Source organism: Excalfactoria chinensis, chromosome 1 (assembly GCF_039878825.1).
Source record: "Excalfactoria chinensis isolate bCotChi1 chromosome 1, bCotChi1.hap2, whole genome shotgun sequence".
In the NCBI taxonomy this organism is placed as follows: Eukaryota; Metazoa; Chordata; class Aves; order Galliformes; family Phasianidae; genus Excalfactoria; species Excalfactoria chinensis.
In genome coordinates, this window is record NC_092825.1 from 101,344,415 (window position 1) to 101,364,855 (window position 20,441).

Sequence of the window (20,441 nt, forward strand, 5' to 3'; positions counted from 1 at the left end):
CAAAAACAAGCAGGTTGTTTAATGTGCATGCTGCTACGTGATTTCACAGAACGTCTTAAATGACTTGTTTCCAATATTTTCTTGGTATTGGGAAACAAACACTTTCCAAATAATATTGCTTAGTTTAAGCAAAGAAGTATTTGTGAAGACATTCTGAGCGTGCCTGCAAATCCATCCATACTGTGAATCAGCCAGAAACTGGTTAACCATCTTCATGTAGATCCATGCTTAGAAGAGCTTATTAGCCTGGGCGCTGTGCTTTTCCAACAAACTGAAAGTGGCTTTTAAAATAGTGGTAGCATCTTCCTAGGAAAAAGGCAGAACCTGCTTGTATAAGATTGTGAAAACCCACGTGACATTTTAAGACAGTCCTGCAGACTCAACAGAATCTCTGTCTCAGAGCAAGTCAGGAACCAGTCTTGTTCCAGTTAAATCAAAAAGGAGTTCTGATTTGGAAGTCTGACTTGTATTACACTAAATGCATAGTGATGGCAGTTTGCATGACTGCAGAGGCTTTTTGGCAGAAACTAGAAGACCACTAAATCATTTCTGCAAACGCCACCAAACATCCTGAAAATGTTTACTTTGGTCTCTGTTAACTTCGGTTTTGAATTTAAATCCACAATTCAAGAAAGAGAAGAGGACACTGTTATTCTGTAGCTCATCATCAAAAATACTCATAATGTATCTTTAGTGCAACTATGTGACATTAAAATGTCACATTCCCTATGTTCAATATGCATTTATTAGCACTTGAAGGAAACATACTAACCTTTCCCTTGTGTTTGTCGAACAGCGATTGCTATTAAACCCATCTCCTCAGGCAACTTGAACATTAACCTGTCAATTAAGGAAAAAAAAAAAAACACACACAACCATGCTTATCAGCTGGAACACTGAGCTACATTCATGAAAATTTAGGTTTAAATATCAGGTAATATTTTACACGAACATTGCACTACCATTTATCTGTTTTCAGTTAATATTTATTCTTTACCAAAAAGCATTAGAATATTTTAAAAAGATGAATTGAAAAATTATCATGTAAAACATTACTGTATCTATTACACTGGAAAAAAAATTATAGTCATAGTTCATTCAAGGTGCCTTCCGATAACACACGTTTTGCATTTCTTCAGATTTGCTTGAATTGCTTATTTTTTGTGTGTTGCTATCTTCAGTAAGTGACAACTAGCAATTCTAGACATTTGTTTCTACTTAAAGCAATTTTTTTTTCATACTACAGAATATAACAGCAGCAGTTTCTGATTATTTAGAAAACCAATATGGTGGCAATAAAGCAGTTTAAAAGATACACTATCCCCTGAGAACTAATTATGATTTAACTACAGTAAATAAATCTACACCTTCTGAGAGCTCTAGAGAACACTGGCTTATTTTAGGCTTGTGTTCTGCTTTTAAAATAGTTTCACTTAAAAGAATACTAACTTTCCTCTGGGGATAAGTAGAAAGTGCACTTTAACACCACCAAATGAGTCAATGCTAGACTTAAAAAAGAAGAAAAAAAAACTCTACTGTGAGAACTTTGTTCAAGCTGCTTTAAAACAGATCTGAATTGTGCTATGATCCTTCTTCATTTCACATTTTTGGGAAGAGTTATTTAACAGATAAAATAGATATTCAAGATGGTGCCAGCAAGGCAAACCCAGAGAGAGATTAATAGCCTAAAACCCTACTTCTAATATGGGCACAAATATCATGTTGTTCATTCATACAGAAGTGGTCTTGTCTTGGAGATAAGTGCAGCCCAATCCTTCAAAACTTTTTTCTCTGAATTTCAGATACACATGAAAAGTGCTTAAAGTTCTGAAATCAAGCATCACTGAATAGAAGACACCAGCTCCAAGCATAAGCATGGCCCCCCTGCTCATCAAACACAAACATATTGGCAGACATCATGCTAAGGAAGCAGCCATCTGTCCTACTTTGCAGTTTGAAATGGATGTTAGAAACTCAAAGGGCAACATCGATAGCAAGAAGATTCAGAATAGCTTTCAAAGGGTTAACTTGCTTTCGTAATGCTCAAAATGGTACATTATTTGAAGACTCAAATAATGCCTGAATTATAAAAGTTGTTATGAATGAGAAATGTTTTTGAACCAAAACTAACAGAAGCCTTGACAGATCCAGCAACAGTTTTCCACAGCACCACAGAATCAGTGAGACATCATCAATAGCAATAGCCAAATCTCTTTGACAATCCCTTTCCATCTTACATGAGTTACAGTTTGACACTTCATAAGTATGAATTATTTGTCAAGACTATGATCACTTATCTACCATCAATATTGAGAAAATACCTCCACTTATGCTGGAGAAAATCCTAGGCAGCTCTTTATGCCCATGTGACTTCAGCACTGTCATCTGGGAACAGCATGATTGCAATTACAACACCAAGTTCATAGCTTCACAACAAGAAAATATAGTTTAAATTTGGAAGCTCAGTTAAGAAGAGATTATAGGCTTTGTCAAAAAACACAGATATCTGTTTCTTCTCTATTCGTACTTGTTTATAAATAGGGGGAAAAAAGTAATTTGCTGCTATGATTGGAGGAAAATAATCAAAGCAGGGGAAAAAAATAAAAAAAAAGTATGAATCCAAAACACGGACTGTAGAACAAAGAAATATGATCAACAGAAACAGAATGCATGAATGTAGCTATTAGAGGCTTGGCAGCAGGTAACAACTTATTAAACACAGAGACTGAGTTTGTGCTTTTAAGGGTCATGAAGATATTCTTCAAGATGGACACGACATGGGGAAGTTGTTAATACCCAGACTGATAGCAAGAGAGAGGGAGATTTATTTTTACTATTTCCTGAGACTGTTCTGGGAATACCATGAAGTCTAAGATAGTAAAAGAGAAGAAAACAACACAATCCTCACCCAGCTTCAGGGCTTTGTAAATTATGTGAGCTTGCTAGGTTTTTTTTATCTGAGAGAAACAACTCGTATTTTCCTTTCCAGAAAGAGAAACTGTACGTGCACTTCTTTGCATTTCGTCTTCCCCTCTTTTCTTTCAACTTAATCAGTTGCAGACATAACTATTTCATTTTTTTTTTTCTGCAGAGTAACTTAATCACAATGTTCGCCACGTTTTTCTGCTAAATTTTTGCCTTTGTGAAATTCTCTGTTCTCTATTCTGTTCTGTAACAAAATCGGTCTATATATTAAGTCAAAAGACCACACAGAAATACAAGAGTGGGAAAACGTGGAACATCTGAAAACAAATTTACCCATCAGGAAAAATATCAAGACAGAACTTATATGGTCACAAATGAGGATGCTTGAATTGTATGTAAATTCTTCTTCTCTGCCTTGGCCATTTTTGTGGGATTTTCCAAAATGTAAGCAAAGTGCTTTTGGTATGCAAGAATATTAGGACAGCTGAAATACGAAAACAGATTCTAGCATCATTTTTATACACCCTGTAACACATAGCATGAGCACTGTCAAGAGCAATAAACAATACCTAATTACTTTAAAGAAATTTTAAGTCCGAGAATATATCTGTCTTTATAACTACTCAACACAATGACTTTTCTTCTGACGTGAATGTTATATGGGAATTGAAACCACAGAAACTATGTTTGAATTATGTTAGCAGCCTGACAACTATAAATTTCATTGATGTTGTGGGTTTAAGGTTGAAATTCTCATTAATGCATCCTGCTGTGTTACAGTATTGCAGAGGTATTACAACAGGCAGCATTACATTCCAGATGTTAAAATACCTGGGCACAAGTGGGTGAGTTATGAACAGATTTCTCCCTTCCCTCCAAGTTTCTGAAAATCCCACTCTCAAATAGCTTGTTTGTAACTACTGTTTACACAGGAAATTATAAAATAACATAAAAACTTTCAATGTTTAGTTGAAAGGAAAATAACGTATCTTTTGATAAGTTTCTCGTATTTCTTTGGACAAAAAAGGTGGCCTGAATACTTGCTTTACTACTTTATATCCACTGTTTCTGTTCATTACATCCAGTCTGAAAACAAGCAGTGTTGATGCCACTAGTATTTTTCCTAAACTCTCCATTGCTCTCCATTTCCTCTTCATAGCACTCAATTGCATGGTTCTGTGTTTGATGCCAGGCTGTGTGTGCTGAAGGGCCAGCCAGAGGGCATGCTGGCCAAGTATAACAGATCTTTCGAGTCCACACTGTAGACTTTCTTAGTGGCAGCCTTGATATGAGACCCTTTTCCCTATCTGGAAGCCTGTTTTCAAGCAAACATGAAAACCTGACAACAGCTCAAATATATGCAGTTCTTCTGCAAAGTAGGCGGCAGACTTATGAAGGGCTGGTGGGCCACAACTGAGCAGAAGCCAGCAAGAATGACATCATGGTGGGAGGGAATTTGTTACAGGCCAAAAGGACGAAGGAGAAAAGTCTTTCTGAACAGCTTGAGAACATCTGCCGATGACAGATCCTGATTCCTATGGGAGACTCTGATCTCTCTGATAACTGATAAAATGGAAACAAAGTGGAATGCAAGCAATCCAGGTGACTTCGGAAGGGTGTCAAAGGCAAGCTCTTAACATAAATGTCAGGTCCATTGCTGGACAGACAGCAATGCAGCCCCACAGGATTGTAAGCTGTTAACGTTACTATGATTTTTAGTGATATTTTTCATGAGTTGATGATGCGTAGCTCAAGTATGGACAATGTAGGTGACAAGGAATGCTGTGTTATTTTGTAAAATTATTTCATAAGTTAGCACATTCACTGTAGAAAAAATATCCAGATAACTTGTGTGGTGCTGACAAATTTAGTAATTTTCAACATCTCAAAAATTCACAAAAGTTTAATTTGTAACATGTGATGTGTTTTTATCTAGCTTTGATTAGTATTATTAGTTTGAATAGTTTTTAATTAGTATTTGATTAGTGTTTTTGGGAGTACATACAACAACTCTTTTCAAGGATGAAGCACAGGAACAAAAAAAAATCTTTGATGAACACCCTGAGAGCTCACTAAGAATTGCAACCACTTCCATAGAACCAAACATTGATGCATTAATTTCACAGAAGTCAAATACCCCAGTGGTTTAATATTTTTAAAATATTTTAATTAAAAAATATATTTTAAAAAGAAGCTTTGTTACTTACATATTTTAACTGTATGATAGATGTTACATACAGCCCAAGACAACAACTCTTCAGTCAACTCAACCCAGGCAAGCCAAAAGGTGGGATGCCCATATGTTAGATTATCTACTCCTTGGTCTGCTACAAACAAGGGAGAGCTAGTTGTGGAAGGGATAATCTGTGGCAGCCTTGGATGTAGCAACTATGATCCAATGCTGTTCAAGATTCTGACAATAATAAGGAAGGTAAGTAACAGTACAAATCCTAGAATTCACAAGAGGAAAATTCAGTTTATTCAGAGACCTGGTAGCTGGAATCTTAATGAGAACACCTCACTCCACCCCTTTGCTTAAAAGCAAAGGTGTGCAGTAGAGACCTTCAGGGATCCCTTCCATCCTGAATGATTCTTTGATTCCAGGAAATGTACAGAAACCTCGTATCCTTAGTGTTTCTATCTGTCCTTAAAATGCAGTTGAGATTAGTCAGCAACTTGCCACTAGCTACTAACTACAGAATCAGCACTTTATCCCAAAAGATGTTCACTGGAATTGCCTATCCCAAATATGATCCTAGATTAAAACAATTTTCATACTCTCTTACTAACCTTAATTAACAGCTAACTTTATCCATCTTCCACTTTCCATTAGCATTTTATACGGGACCAGGTGCAATACACAGTCCCCAAATAGATCAACTCACACAGCTGAGACAGGTAGAAGAACACCTAAACTGTTAATCCTCATGACGCTTATTTAAATGATAGGAAACATACTGCCCTGTGCTGTTTTAACTTTGCCTATATCCAGCCGGCAAAATATGTGCCAGAGTACACTATTACATGAATGCACTCTTCTGTTCTATTGCAAAAATTCATAGCTTTTTTCACGTTATAGTGGATTTCCCTGTAGCAATGTTAGTACAGAAAGAACCATTTAGTATCAAATTCTCTTTGAACTCTTTATATATATTAATATCCTATATTCCCATGAAAAAGCATAAGTAATTACAATGTCCTAGACTGGAAAACCAAAAAAGTACTGGCACACTGAAATGCTAGTTCTTGTACTTCACAGAAATTAAGACTACAAAAAAAAAAAAAAAAAAAAAAAAAAAAAAAAAAAAAAAAAAAAAAAAAAAAGAAGTCCTGTATTTGTCCTGATATGTTCAGCAAGGAATAATCTACTGAATGTCACAGACTGGCAACTTATATGTACTACATACTTGGAAAGTAGTATAGTTTAAACAAATTACAGTAAATAGGAAGATTGTTAGTAGGGCATGTAAGCCATGCGAGCTATTTTTCAGCTGGATCAGTGCTCTAATCTGGCTCATCATAAATGAATACTGCTGTTGGCAAAAGGGAAGTAAGAGTAAAAAAGCCAATGGGTAGAAGGGAAGACGAAACCACCTCTTCTTTACCACATATGTATTTCTGCTTGTTTTAAATTACCATATTACAGCTTCAGAATAGTACATGCTTTGCATGTGGAATCAAGCTTGTTGAACAGACAGGGTAAAACTACCTATAAATGTTCATTTTTTTCCTGCTTACAGCATTTTTCAGCTGCTAATTTTCTTGCTTCTCTATTTTTATACCAGATATTTCATAATTAATCCTCCGTATATGTTTATAGGCTTTTTCACTTACAAAAATATATATATATATGAAAAAGAGAATTTTAAAACACAGTACCATACAGCCAAAGGTGTCAGGAAACATACCCAAATAAGAAAGGACTCCAAAAAATTGGTTTGCCAACAAAATGCCAGTAAAATTTGAAACCTGGGTTCAGACACACTGGTAATGTTCCAAAACTCAAAACTTAAAGAACTTCTTTATTCAGTAAATCAGCTTCTCTGTGAATATCATCAAGACCACAAAGTTACAGTAAAGGAGGGAGTTTCCAAGGGAGATGTGAGAAGAGTCTAGGAGTTTAAGTTGTTTCAAATTTTAATTTGAAAAGCAAACACTCCCACCATTTTGAACTTACTTTTCCTTTAAAAATTAACCTTTTCAATTCATGACCTTTCTGTATTTGAAGAAGCTACCTGAAGCATACTGAAAATTTAACACTGAATAAATGGAAATGAAACAGATTTCACTAAAAAAAATGAACTCCAGTGCCAAGATCTAAGAACAGAACAGTTGCTGGAATGCAGTGAGACACATTTATCTTAACATTTCAAGAACAGAATCTTCAGAGCAGAATAAAAAGTTACAAACATATTGACCAAAACCAGATTGATGTATTCTTGTCCAAGACAAAGCACAGTACAGATGGTATTAAAATTTCAAACACAGAGATCAAGGCAGCTTGCTGTTATGTCACTTTTATCAGTAGTTTCATCATGTTAGATAAGAGTATACAAGGTAGGTCACTAAGAGGGAAATCTTTAAGTAACCCTATACAGCACAGCAAGAAATAGAAACATTTCAATAAGGTAGTACATTTATTTTAAGCAAGCATTGCCCCTTAATAACTTACAGCATGAAGACACTCAAACATTGGGATCTCAAAAGTAACCAGTAGCAATTCTGAATTTATACAGTTTTATTTGAAGTCACCTTTCAGATTAAAAAACAGAACAAAACAAACAAACAAAAACCCAGAGAACTTTTTTGCACAGACAGCAACTTAAACTTTACATTCTAGCCAAATTCTAGTCTGGGTAATAACATTTCCTTATGAAAATTTGGGAAGACAGTCCTTCATTTCCTGTCTTAAATCATACATGGCATTAAATATTGCCACGTTCCATCAGAAAAGTGGATGAAGTTACTCCCAAGTATCCAGCCAGATACTTAAAGTTAACACAGAACAAAAGACGTAGGGCATATAATGCAAATTTAAAAAAGAATTCCATTTGAGCAGAAACTATCTGGTTGCCCTCTCCAGATCCTCCCCAGAGGTTTTCAGTGCAAACAGGAAAAAATTAAAGCATTCCAGGAAAATTAATTTGCTAAATAGTTGTAGAAGGCCTACAAAATTGACTATAATACTTCATTTATACATACAAGTTTTCTCCCAATTAGCTTTTTAATACTAAAGTTTCCATCAGAAACAATGATACTCCAAATCAAAGAAGCAAGTTATACTGAAAAGCTCCATATGCACTGGATTTTTCTTCTGTGATTTGCTCATGATTCTTTTATATTATGACTGCAAGATGTTCCGTACACTAAATATAGACCTCAATGTTTTAGAATGACAAGGGGGCTGTTGTTATAAATCTAGTGATGTAGTAAATTTCTGATCTTCCTTATTCAGAACTTGGTGAAAAATATTTTTACTGTTTCTCCTCTTTATGAAGGTATACTCAATAGTATTCAGGAATTAAAACAAGAGGTAGCATGCTATTATATTGTTTCACATTTGTTTTGATCTATAGATAAGAGATAGTTTGGGAGAGATCTGTCAGTAACTTAAATATTCTTTCTGAAAAAAAAAAAAAATTGACATGAAAAACAACTGAAATTTTGAACAAATTTCTTAATTAGTGTTGATCTCATTGGCCAAAAGCAACACAGTCTCAGTCTTAAAATTTTCACATGCCTCTCATCAGTTAGCAATTTTTAAGTTGTTACCAGCTTATGCTGCTTACATATTTCTTCTTCTACTGAAGGGTAAAAACCATGATTTAGATCAACAGTGTATACAAAAAGAAATCATACACTTTTGACACCAGTATGGACAATAATCAGCTAGTCTCAAACCAATGTGATTTAAAAATATATGTACAACTTCTTGGAAGTTCTAAACACTTGTTCGTATTTGATTTTTATGATAAGCAATATACTACTGTACAATGTATGTTACAAGCATTGCCGTGCAGATGGTAATTTGACACGTTATTTGGCATTAGATCAAAGCTCCATAATTTTACCCAGCTGTTACAACCATTATAAAACAACTCTGGCTTCATAAACTGGCAAGAAAAGCATTATCATATTACTGGTATGTCTTTTTTTCCATTAAGTGCTATGAAATATTAAAATTCTGAAGAAGCTATTAATAGGATGTACAAAACCAAACAAAAGCACTGCATTTCTTCTAAAAATGTCAATAATCCCAGAATTTAATTGCAAAATTCCCACAGACCAAAATGTCAGATTTTTTTTTCTTCTCCAATAAAAGAATCTTAACTGGCATTTAAACATTTCTTAAGAAAAATGTAACAAAAAAAACAATGCAAAACTGAAAAGCTAGTATTTTATTTAAAGAAAAGCTGTTCCAGTGAAATACAGGTTTTGAGAAATTCTTAGAAGATGGTAATTTAAATCTAAAAATCTAGTAATCATTTGAAATATTCTGTTTAGCTAGTAATGTTTAGGATATAATTTTCAAACACCTTATTAGATCTGGATACATATTTTCCATTACACAACTTTGGAAAATACAGATTGAGGAAAGCCAGTATTTGCTGAGAAGTGAAGGAATTAACTTGTCTGAAATGACTTCCTTTCTCCTTTAAGAAAACTTTAACAAATTTCTGGAGCATTTTCAACCAAATTCAAACTTGGTAGTTCTTTCACATACATGGTAGTGCTGAAGTTTGGATCACTTAAAATTTGAAACACACTAATTCATGATACCTTAGCTGTGCTTTCATGTATGTCAGTTTTCCCCTGCAGACTCTGGTTCTACCTTTGCAACCAAGCTTATAGAATCATGGAATGGTTTGGGTTGGAAGGGACTGTATAGCCCTCAGATTGCCCTGCCACTGGCACGGTTACCAAACACTAGATCAGGCTACCCAGGGCCCCATCCAACCTGACCTTGAGCGCCTCCAGGGATGGGGCACCACAGCTTCTCCAGTCTATTCCAGTGCCTCACTACAATCTAAGTGAAAAATTTCACCCTAAATGTAAACTAAACCTCTCCTTCCATAATTAAAACTTGCCCCCTTTGTCCTATCACTATCAGACTGTGTAAAAAATCTGTCTCCCTTCTGATTCTAAGCTCCTGTTAAGTGCTGGAAAACCACAATTAAGCCTCCCTGGACCCTTGTCTTCTCCAGGCTAAACAACACCAGTTCCCTCAGACTGTCCTCACAGGAGAGGTGTTCCAGCCCTCTGATCATCTTTGTGCCCTTCTCTGGACAAACAACAACAGCTCCACATCCTTCTTATAATAGAATCACAGAATCCTTGGAGTTGGAAGGGACCTCTGGAGGACATGTTGTCCAACTCCCCTGCAATGAACAGGGACACCACAGCTAGATCAGGTTGTTCAGGCCCTTATCCAGCCTCACCTTGAAAGTCTCCAGGTACTGGGCATCAACCACATTTTCTTATGCTGGGGGCCCCAGGCCTGGACACAGTACCACAGAAAGGGCAGAGCAGATGAAGACAATCACTCTGCTGGCCATCTCGCTTTTGATGCAGCCCCAGGATACCATTGGCCTTCTAGGCTACAAGCACACACTGCTGGCTCATGTCAAGACTCCAGTCCCCAAGGACCCCCGAGGTCATCCACAGGGTGGCACTCAGTCAATCTGTACACATACCTGGTACTGCTTCAGTCCAAGTGCAACACACTGCACTTGGTCTTGTTGAACCTCATGAGGTTTCTGCAGGAGTACTTCTCAAGCTTGCCCAGGTCCCTTTGTCATATCAACTGCATCACTCAGTTTGGTGTCATCAGCAAACCTGCTGATGGTGCACTCAATCCCAGTGTCTGTGTCATTGACAAAGACGTTGAAAAGCACTTATCCCAAGGTAGACCCCTAACCCTCCACCTGGACACAGAGCCATTGACTACAACACTTTGTTACCATTCAACCAGTTTTTTATCCACCAAATGGTTCAGCCTTCGAATCTATCTTTTGCCAATTCAGAGATAAGGATGTGGTATGGGATCATGTCAAAAGCCTCACAGAAGTCCAGGTGGATCACATCAGCTGCCCTTCTGTTGACTATCGATGTCACCCATCATTTTGTATTAAGTATCTGGCCTACTAACCAGAGCAACAAGATGGGGTATCCTTACTAGTACTTTCACAAGGCACAAGTACTATAGGCACTCCTAATGAACTGTTGAGTTGACTTGAACTGCAACATTTAACTGGGTTATAAATCCAGAATATTACACTTCAACATCTCTCAATAGATTTTTTCTGCAATTTCTTGCTCCCTGTAAGAAGAAAGAACTAATGATATTTCAGCTTTCTTCTGATTTCAAGTTGCAGACCGTGTTAAAGATAGTAATCCAGAAAAATTACTGCTTTTTTATGGTGAATAAAAACGGCAATAAACACAATAGCTGAACTGAGCTGGCTCTCTATTCATGCGTCTAATAATTAAAACACAAAAAAAGCTCTCGTCAAGTACCAGAGACTTAGACTAGCTGCTCCCTTGTAGTGCCAACAGAAACCACAAGATTTCTAAATTCAGTATTCAGTAAGGCATACAGCACTTTTCTCATGCAAGAGCCAACATCCAAAAACATATAAATAAGGAACAGAAAAGTTCTGTTTCCAAATATGTTGTTAAATATTTTTAAAACCCTTACTATTAGACTGTGCCAACTCAAAGGCAGACACCAATAGTTAATTTCATGGGTGATTAAGAATGGATTTCAAAATAAGGAAGTTACTTTATGCTGGCCGCAGCATCCTCTGTAGACTCCAGAAACAGTCATCATGATGTAGACTTTAACCACAGACTCAACACAAAATATAGCTGGTATTTAAATCTCAAAACTGTGGATTTTCTTTGTAAGGGCTGGTAGGAGAAAATCCAAACATACCTTTGTAGCCCCATTATTTCCAATTCTTCCAATGTAAGAAAAGCAGTTACTTCCTAACTCTGTAAATTTCAAAGGAATGCCCACTGTAAGACAATCAAATGCATACAAATACCTGCCCTCACAGGAGGTGGATGAAAGGTAAAGACCTGAATGGAACTGAAGAGAGCTCATATACAAGTGTGGACAGCTGCACAGCCCTTCCAAACTAAGCGTCTGGATTGTGTGTGAGCAGCATAAACAGCAGTGGCTAGGGGGCAAGAAACCAAATAGGCCCCTAGGTAAATCTATACTTGGGTCTTGGCATCTTGCCACTTTTCAGAGCAACAATCACCAGTATTTGCACACAGTGGAAGCTGAAGATCAAATATACTGAATATCATCAAAAACACTGCCAAGAAAAAATGCCTTTCATTCCTACTTACCTTAGTAAACTCAGGAATTACTTGTGCAAACCAACAAATGCAACACATCAAATTCTAGCAGTAAATCACTATAAAGAGCATTTTAACTTTCTTGTAGGAAAAACAAAGAAAGCTGTAGGATCAATCACTCCCTGGCATTTCTCTCTCCTCCCTATCTGTACCACAGTGAAACTCTCTTGTAGTATCACAATATCTAGAATCTCATCCCAAATCCTGTTGTCTGTTACTAGCTCTCATGTGGACGTGCTTGATCACATATAATTCTGGCATTTGTTTGTCAGACATGTAGTCAGTACTCACAGAGTAATAATACAAAACTGTTATAAATCATTACTGAACCTTATGAAAGACCACTGGCTCCTCCTTCACCACTTTTTTGTGCATTCTTTATAGATTTTTTCTCATTCTGGTTTACTGATAAACTTATACAAAATACGTGTTCATCAGACACTGACAAATGAAAAATGGATTGTGCTGAAGTTCAGTCAGATGTGAAGCCTTATCAACAAAACCATTCAGATCACATGCAATAGAAGCCAGCATCTAAGAGAGAAAGGAAGACTTGGAGGAATAGTTACATGATACTATGACTATTAGCTGCACTTAACGCTAAGCATACAGAAACTGTGGGACACACATGGTGGTATTTTGTTTTGAGTGAAACAGTAAGGCTTTATCGAAGGGTGGGGTGGTCTGCAGAAAATAATTCCTTTGGCTCTGAAGAAGGAAAAAAACAAAAAGGACTTGGAAGAATGTCTTAAATGGGAAGTATCAGCACATACAGAGGCTACCATACAAAAATGCTTTACTGTCAGAATAGAATGCACAAATGGAAGAAAAAAAAAATAAAATCAGTGGTTAGCACATGCATGTAAAGTAAAAAATGTGCTATACCAGCAGAAGGTTATCTCCTGGTACCTGGATTTGTAATCCTAAAAAAACTGAGCCACAGCTGCATGAAAGCGAGCTAAAACCCTAACAATAGGTCAATGCTGAGAGCAACAGTAGAAGCCTGAAAACTGGACCGATAGCTCCAGTTAAGCATTCTCAGTGTTGAGTAGAACTGAAAGGATTACTCTGTACATTTTACACATAGCACTTTCTAAAATTATTTTTGTATGAATTTCCGTCTCATTCCTCACCTCCTTTAGTTACAACAGCAATACTTGTTTCCCTCCATTCAAATCCTGACTCACGCTTCCATAACCTCTCTTGAAAACCAATATCCAATCACACTATCTTCACTTAATGATTTGAATCTCATTATTCCTGTAGGCCATTCTTACCTATAATGAGATGCATCCTATTTCTTTCTGGCTATTCTGTGATTCTGATGTTTAGAATTTGAAACCTATCGTTGTATAATCTTATACCTCCTTCACATTGACTTTAGTTTTAATAAGCATAGCCTCAACTCTGTCAATCAAATGAAAGTAAAATTAAAACAATCGTTATTCATGAAGCATGGCAGATATAAACCCTCAGCAGTACAGTGCAGTAAGTGAATCAGGAGAACCCACTGAAGTCCCACGCAACATAAGTATAATGCTGGTGATGGGGCTAGAAAACAAGAGGAGTAACTAAGGAAACTGATGTTGCTTAGTCAGGAGGCTGTAGGGAGACCTCACTGCTCCAACTACCTGAAATGAGGCTGCAGTGAGGAGGGTGTTGGTCTCTTCTCTGTGGTGACAATTAATAGGATGCAAGGAAATGGACTCAAGTTATGCCATAGGAGCTCTAGCTTGGATATTAGGAAGAATTTCTTCATGGTTGGGGTGGTCTAACACTGTAATGGGCTGCCAAGGGAAGTGGTGGAGTATCCATCCACAGAGCTATTTAAAAGAAGTGTGCATGTGGCCCTTAGGAACATAGTTTGGTAGTGGGCTTGATAGGTCAGCTTGATGGCCAGAGTTGAAGGTCTATTCCCACCTAGATAACTCTATAAACATTGCTTAAGTGTAATAATAATAATAAAAAAACAACACACAAACAATCTTTTCAAACACATATATCTGATAATAAGAATATGACCTGTGATACTGAAACTCCATGCAACAAGATCATCATAAAATCATTAGAGTTGGAAGGATCCTTTAATGGCCAACTGGTCCAACTCCTCTGCAATGAACAGGGACATCTGCTGCTAGATCAAGTGCCTCAGAGTCCCCCCCAGCCTGACCCTGAATGTCTCCAAGGACAGAGCATCCACCACCTCTTGGGGCAACCCATTCCAGTGTCTCATTACCTTTATTGTAAAGGACTTCTTCCTTACATACAATGTATATCTCCCCTCTTTTAGTTTGAAATCTTAGTCCTACCACAACAGATTCTACAAAGAACCTGTTCTCTTCTTTCTTATAGCCCCCCATTAGACACAAAACGGCTGCTTTCAGGTCACTCTGAAGCTTTCTCCTTAGACTGAATAACCCTATCTCTCTCAGCCTGTCCTCGTAGGGGAGGTGTTCCATCTCTTGGATCATTTTTGTGGCCCTCCTCTGGACACACTCCAACAGCTTCATGTCACTCCTATACTAAGGACACCACATCTGGATGCAGTACTCCAGGCAAGGCTTGATCAGAGCAGAGCAGAGGGGCAGAATTACCTCCCTTGCCCTGCTGACCACACTTCTTTTGATGTAGCCTTGGATACTGTTGGCCATCTGGGTTTCGAGAGCCCACTACTGGTTCATGTTCAGCTTGCTATCCACTGGTAACCTTAAGTCTTTTTCAGCAGGGCTGTGCTGTCCTTACATCCTCTAGATTGTACTGATACTGAGGGTTGCCACAACCCAGGTGCAAGATCTTGCACTTGGATTTGTTGAACTTCATGAGGTATACCTGAACTCCTTGCTCAAGCAAGTCTACGTAGATTAGTAACTGCAGTCTTCTACAACACCTTATAAGCCACCCCTTAATACAGAAATTATAAACTCATCTGTGGCTAAGAGAAGAACAGTTACAAATACAGTAGAAGCAGAAACATTCCAATCAACGAAATGTCCTTGTGCTTTAGTTAAAACAGCAAAAACAGCAGCATTAGCTGTTGCATCATAAATTTCATTATCAAAAATAAAAAATAATAAAAAAAAAGTAAAAAAGTAACTACACAAACAGCATACTGGTATATCATTCTACACTAAGGAAGTGATTTTAGGGAACTGCTTTTCACAGTCTCTGCTAATGTGAACTGTTAAGAACAAACTATGTTGAATAAATTCTTAATAATATTGAGGTCATTATGTCCAGTCCTATATGAATCTACAAACCATATAAACAAGCTTCATTCACTAATTAATCTTTTGGATTTGCTGTAACAAGATTGTAACAAGACTGTCTTATTGAAGTATTTTTCCCATTTTTTTTATGATGATTAGATGCCAACATACAATACCGAGACAAAGCACTTTGGATATTTGGAAAAGTCAGAGTGATTTCATAAGCCCAAGAAGCTGTAATGCAATAGGTAATCCTATTCTGTAAACAATATGGAATTTTGGATAAAATAAGATCCAACTGGACATACAGACGCTGTCTTAAGGCTTGGAAAATCTTTTGTAATAGCACACTCCATATGGGTTGTAGTTTTAAGAATGGTGTTTAAACACTTCAACAGTGATGCTATGAACTTAAGTATCTACAAGAAAAAAAGATTACTGAAATAAAAATAGGTCATTTTTTCCCTTTCTCCACCAACAGATTTTTAACAAGAAACTCTACATAGAATTAATAAAATTGCAGTTGCAAATTTCCAGTGTTTGCAGCCTTCTCCTCCACCTTTCCCCTTGTCTTAACACACCTTTTCACTGGATATTTATTTCTTGAATTTAACCAAAGAAGAGTAAGGTGAGAAAATACCCTTCAGGTGTTTTTATCAAAGGGGCTTTTTCAACAAGTACTCTAAATTGGCTTTTCAAAGATGGATACAGGGCTAACACACCAAAACACAATACTATGATTCAACCTGAACAAAACTAAAATTCAACTTCCAGTTTGGTTTGTTGTCTTTTACCGGGCATCTTCTCTACTGCAACAAATACATGTTACTCGTGTTCACTTCTGATACCCTTTTCACTATCAATCAATCAAACATCCCAAAGTCACTCTGTCTGTATAGTTCCCTTTCTTATACACAGTTTTTAAACCCTGGTTCAGGAACCATCTTTTTTGTGTTTTTATGTCTTCCAGCATTAGACCCATCACTAGGGTGCTGAAATGATTCAGAGAGGGATATTCAAATGGAGTTGGAGTTTTCATACTGTAGCTTGACAAGATTGCAAGGTCCAAGTGAAACACAAGGCTCAGACAGTGAAGACAGATCTTTGCAGTCCATTGACCACAGTGAAATGATTCTCTCTCACAAGCAAAATTCCTACTAGTTATAATAGAACAAACAGAAGGAACAGAACTGTGAGATCAGTAAATGAACAGACTATCACTGCACTATGGCTTCTTATCATGAATATGTCTCTATCATAAACATACAAGTTTTCTGGAATTCTAGTGGCATTTTCAAGGTATATATATTTGGAGACTAAGCTGTTTCAGATATTCACTTGCAGAATTGTTACTTTAATTCCACGGCTATACATCAAAACATAAGCAGAGCCTGAAGTTTCCTAACAGACAAGATACATATTATGTACCCAATGCAGGCAGAATACTTTACACACAGATAATCTTATGTATCAAGAAATGAACATTCATTCCAAAATCAAATACAGACACAAACAAATAGACCTCTGTCAATATATAGAACATAACCTAATTCTCTTGTGGGGTTTTCTGTTCTACCTTTACACAAACCCTGAAAGCTGAGACATGCAGTGATGCAAGCCAAACACAACAAAAGCAGCTTAACTCTCAAATCGAAAATACTAAGCATATATATAAAGTATGACCAACAAAAAAGATGAACAGGTTTCTATTTTTTAAATAAACCCAAAACCTCCTATCTAATGCAGCAACTGAACAGTTTAATATAGTCAAATTACATCTGCATACTGCCTGATTATTATTAAATCATGAATATAAGTATTCATTTTTAAAAGCTACCATATATATATATATACATATTTTTTTTTTTAATATGAAAAACAAAGTTCTTCCTCTGTGTAACATTACTTCTAAAATCACTAAACACATTGTCAACTTCTCAACTGAAATGCATTTTTAAAATCCCACTATCATAAAAACAATTCCTTGGAAGTTTTTGTTGCTGTAGAGTTGCTATGAATAAGCTTTGTTTTCCTCATTAGCTTTTAGGACACTCAGACAAAGAAAAGATGACTGAATTTTTGCAAGGAGACAGCAAAACAAAATGTGAGAGCTGGAAAATGCTTTATTTATCTGTCCACTAAGCAAAACTCACTATAACTTTAGCAATTCTTTCCAAGTGGAACATACGCTGTGAGGAGTAAGCCCAAACAGAACTTGTAACAAACTATAGCCACACATAAACACACACAAAAAAATTAACTGATTTCAGAAACTGAAAAAAGATGTGTTTTCCAGTCAAGAGTAAATTACTCCCTCAGCCCTCCCATTGTTGCCAAGTGCATGTGCACATCAATAAAATCCCACGGATCTTTCTTAGTGGAAAATTTTTGATAATACATTAAGCATCATTTGCTGTAAATTAGCACTTTAAAGAAGCAATATACAATTATAGATGTGGTTTCTTGTATGAACACAAAATCATTTGTATGGCTCACTAACACCTCTGGACTATATTTTAATAGTTTTGGTTGTCTTGCATCTCAGTGAAAACAATATCTGCAAGGCAGTGTGCCATGAGGCCTCATGAAATGCAGCTGTTCGCATGGCTGCCTTTTTCCCAGACAAACCAAGATTAAGTTTCTATTGCCACATAGGCCCTGCAGTCCTTACAAGCATTCTTTTACCCCAGAGTTGGGACTACATATTGGACTGCCATATGAGGATGTCAAGGGCACAGAACAGCTCAGTTTAGACACCATTTACACATTTTATAGATACCCTCATCACAGAAAGAGAAATAATAAGCTGAAGAATAAAAACTACCAGTATTAGTCCATACTTGAAAATCTTTATGTGACAAATAGAATAGTAATATTGGAATTTTGATTGCAGGCCTGCACTTCAAGTAGTTTTGAATAATGAAGCTGGCATGTAAATGATGGTTAAAATTTTGCTTTATATCTATTATTATTACATAAAATCAGTTTGTTAGCCTAGATAGTCCGTACTTGTATTCAATTCTATTTTGGCAGTGTGGGATTTTCACATAAACAACTTCCAAGAATGCCTCTGTAGGATACAAAGTGAAAACTTCTGTGGTTAAGTTTCTCCATGTTAATATGAATTTAATCACCATTTACAGTCTGTCTTAATATACTCTGGAAAGCTAAATTATAAGTATTTGCAAAACATTTCATAAACAACAGATAGTTGAAACAACAGATAGCACAAAAAACATACTAGCTCAATTCCTGAAAAACAATCTATTTACTAACTTTCAGGTACTACCGTTTTATTACTCAGTGGTACATGTGGTACTAGTGGTACCACTACATAAGTAGTGGTATGAAGAGCTTTGCATGTTTACCAAAGTCCCACAAACGGAGTAATTTAAAGGGTGTGCTTTGTTTGGGCTCTGAACATATGGATTTCTGCTCTCACTGCACAAGCAGGAAAGAAGTACACCGGGAATACTATTTCTAATCTCGAAAATGATGCAGATCAGTTACACGCATTTCTAAAAATCAGAGACAGTAGCATAGGTATCTAAGATGGAGCTGCAACTGTCATGTTTATCATATACCCTATTGCTGACACTTCTCAGAGACAGAAATCAAACTGCATGTGCAAGAGACTGCAAAACTACTAAAGGGAACAGTTTTATGTAAAGCCTTGAATTCTCCCACAAACAGTCTTCATGTTCCATAAATTTGACACTGTTGCACACCCTGTAAGCATATCTATTGCTGCTATAATTTACTCTGTCCTTTATTTTGCTTCAATACCACAGCTTGTTGCTATCACTCATAGTGCACTCTAGCCTTTGTCTTAGAGTGCAAAAAAGGTCGGCAGCAGTTCTAACTATAAACTAATCTACTGTTTCATGCTGAAAAGTACTGTTAAAGTGGCTTCAGGGCATTCATACCTTACAAGGTCTAGTTCTAGGCCCTTGTATAGGACTCACCTGGACTTTCACTCATAATCCATTTTTACTGAATCATAGAATCCTAGAATGGCCTGAGTTGAAAAGGACCATAACGATCATCTAGTTTTAACCTCCCCCCCCACCATATGCAGGGCCACCAACCACTAGACCAGGCTGCATGTGGCTCTGGGCAGCCTGGTCTTGAATTCAGGGATGGTACATCCACGACCTCCCTGGGCAACCAACCCGTTCCAGTGTGCCACCACTCTCTGTGTGAAAACATGTTGACTTTGTTGTGCCATTACACCTTTAAATGGATAGAGACTTGGGTAGATAATTCAACGTACAATTCTGTTATTCAAGCTGGAAAAGCAAACCAGTGAACTTCCTTGGCCTCTTTTTTAAAATACACATTTGATATTAATCAAGTTTGAAAGAAATATTTGGACTTCTTTTGCTTGTATTGACACAAATGAGATCAAACATACCTGCAACTACCTAGCATAATCCAAATGCATTCCAAAACACACAAACCTGTCCTAACATATTAATGCAAAGAATATGTACAATCATTGCAAAAATGCTTAAATCACACTAGAGTCTGTGAAATTGCAGACACAACACGAAAAGAAGTTCAAATCTGCACAAAACTGTGGGATCACTTTAAGTCTTTAAGTTTTGTTTGCGAATCAGTGCAAAAGTCATTTGAAGTCATTACTGTTAATGGCACTGCAGAATATTCTATTTTTATTCTATGAAATAATGGATGCATGAGATTACAGAACAGTAGGAGTAAAACCATGGCTAATTGCCAACAGTGCAATTATTTTCTGCTGATGTAAAAATTCCAGTGCAGTTTCATTTAGACATGGTAAAGGGTATGCCTGGACACATTTCTGGCTAAGGAATACCCTCCTTCATTTCAGAAACACAGACATCTCAATTTACTTAAAAGAACATACACAGATACTTGCACATCAACATGTTTATTTTTATAAGTACAGCTTTTGACAACTGT

At 36.7% G+C, this 20,441-nt stretch overlaps 1 protein-coding gene across 2 annotated transcripts in view; it reads right to left on the minus strand.

Moving 5' to 3' along the window:
* HLCS (holocarboxylase synthetase) overlaps positions 1–20,441 on the minus strand; it is a 115,570-nt gene that overhangs the window by 12,085 nt on the left and 83,044 nt on the right. For both annotated transcript variants that reach the window (XM_072326696.1, XM_072326697.1), the window contains exon 7: positions 773–840. In XM_072326696.1, the coding sequence (XP_072182797.1) occupies positions 773–840 (68 nt within the window). The remainder of the gene's footprint in view (positions 1–772; positions 841–20,441) is intronic.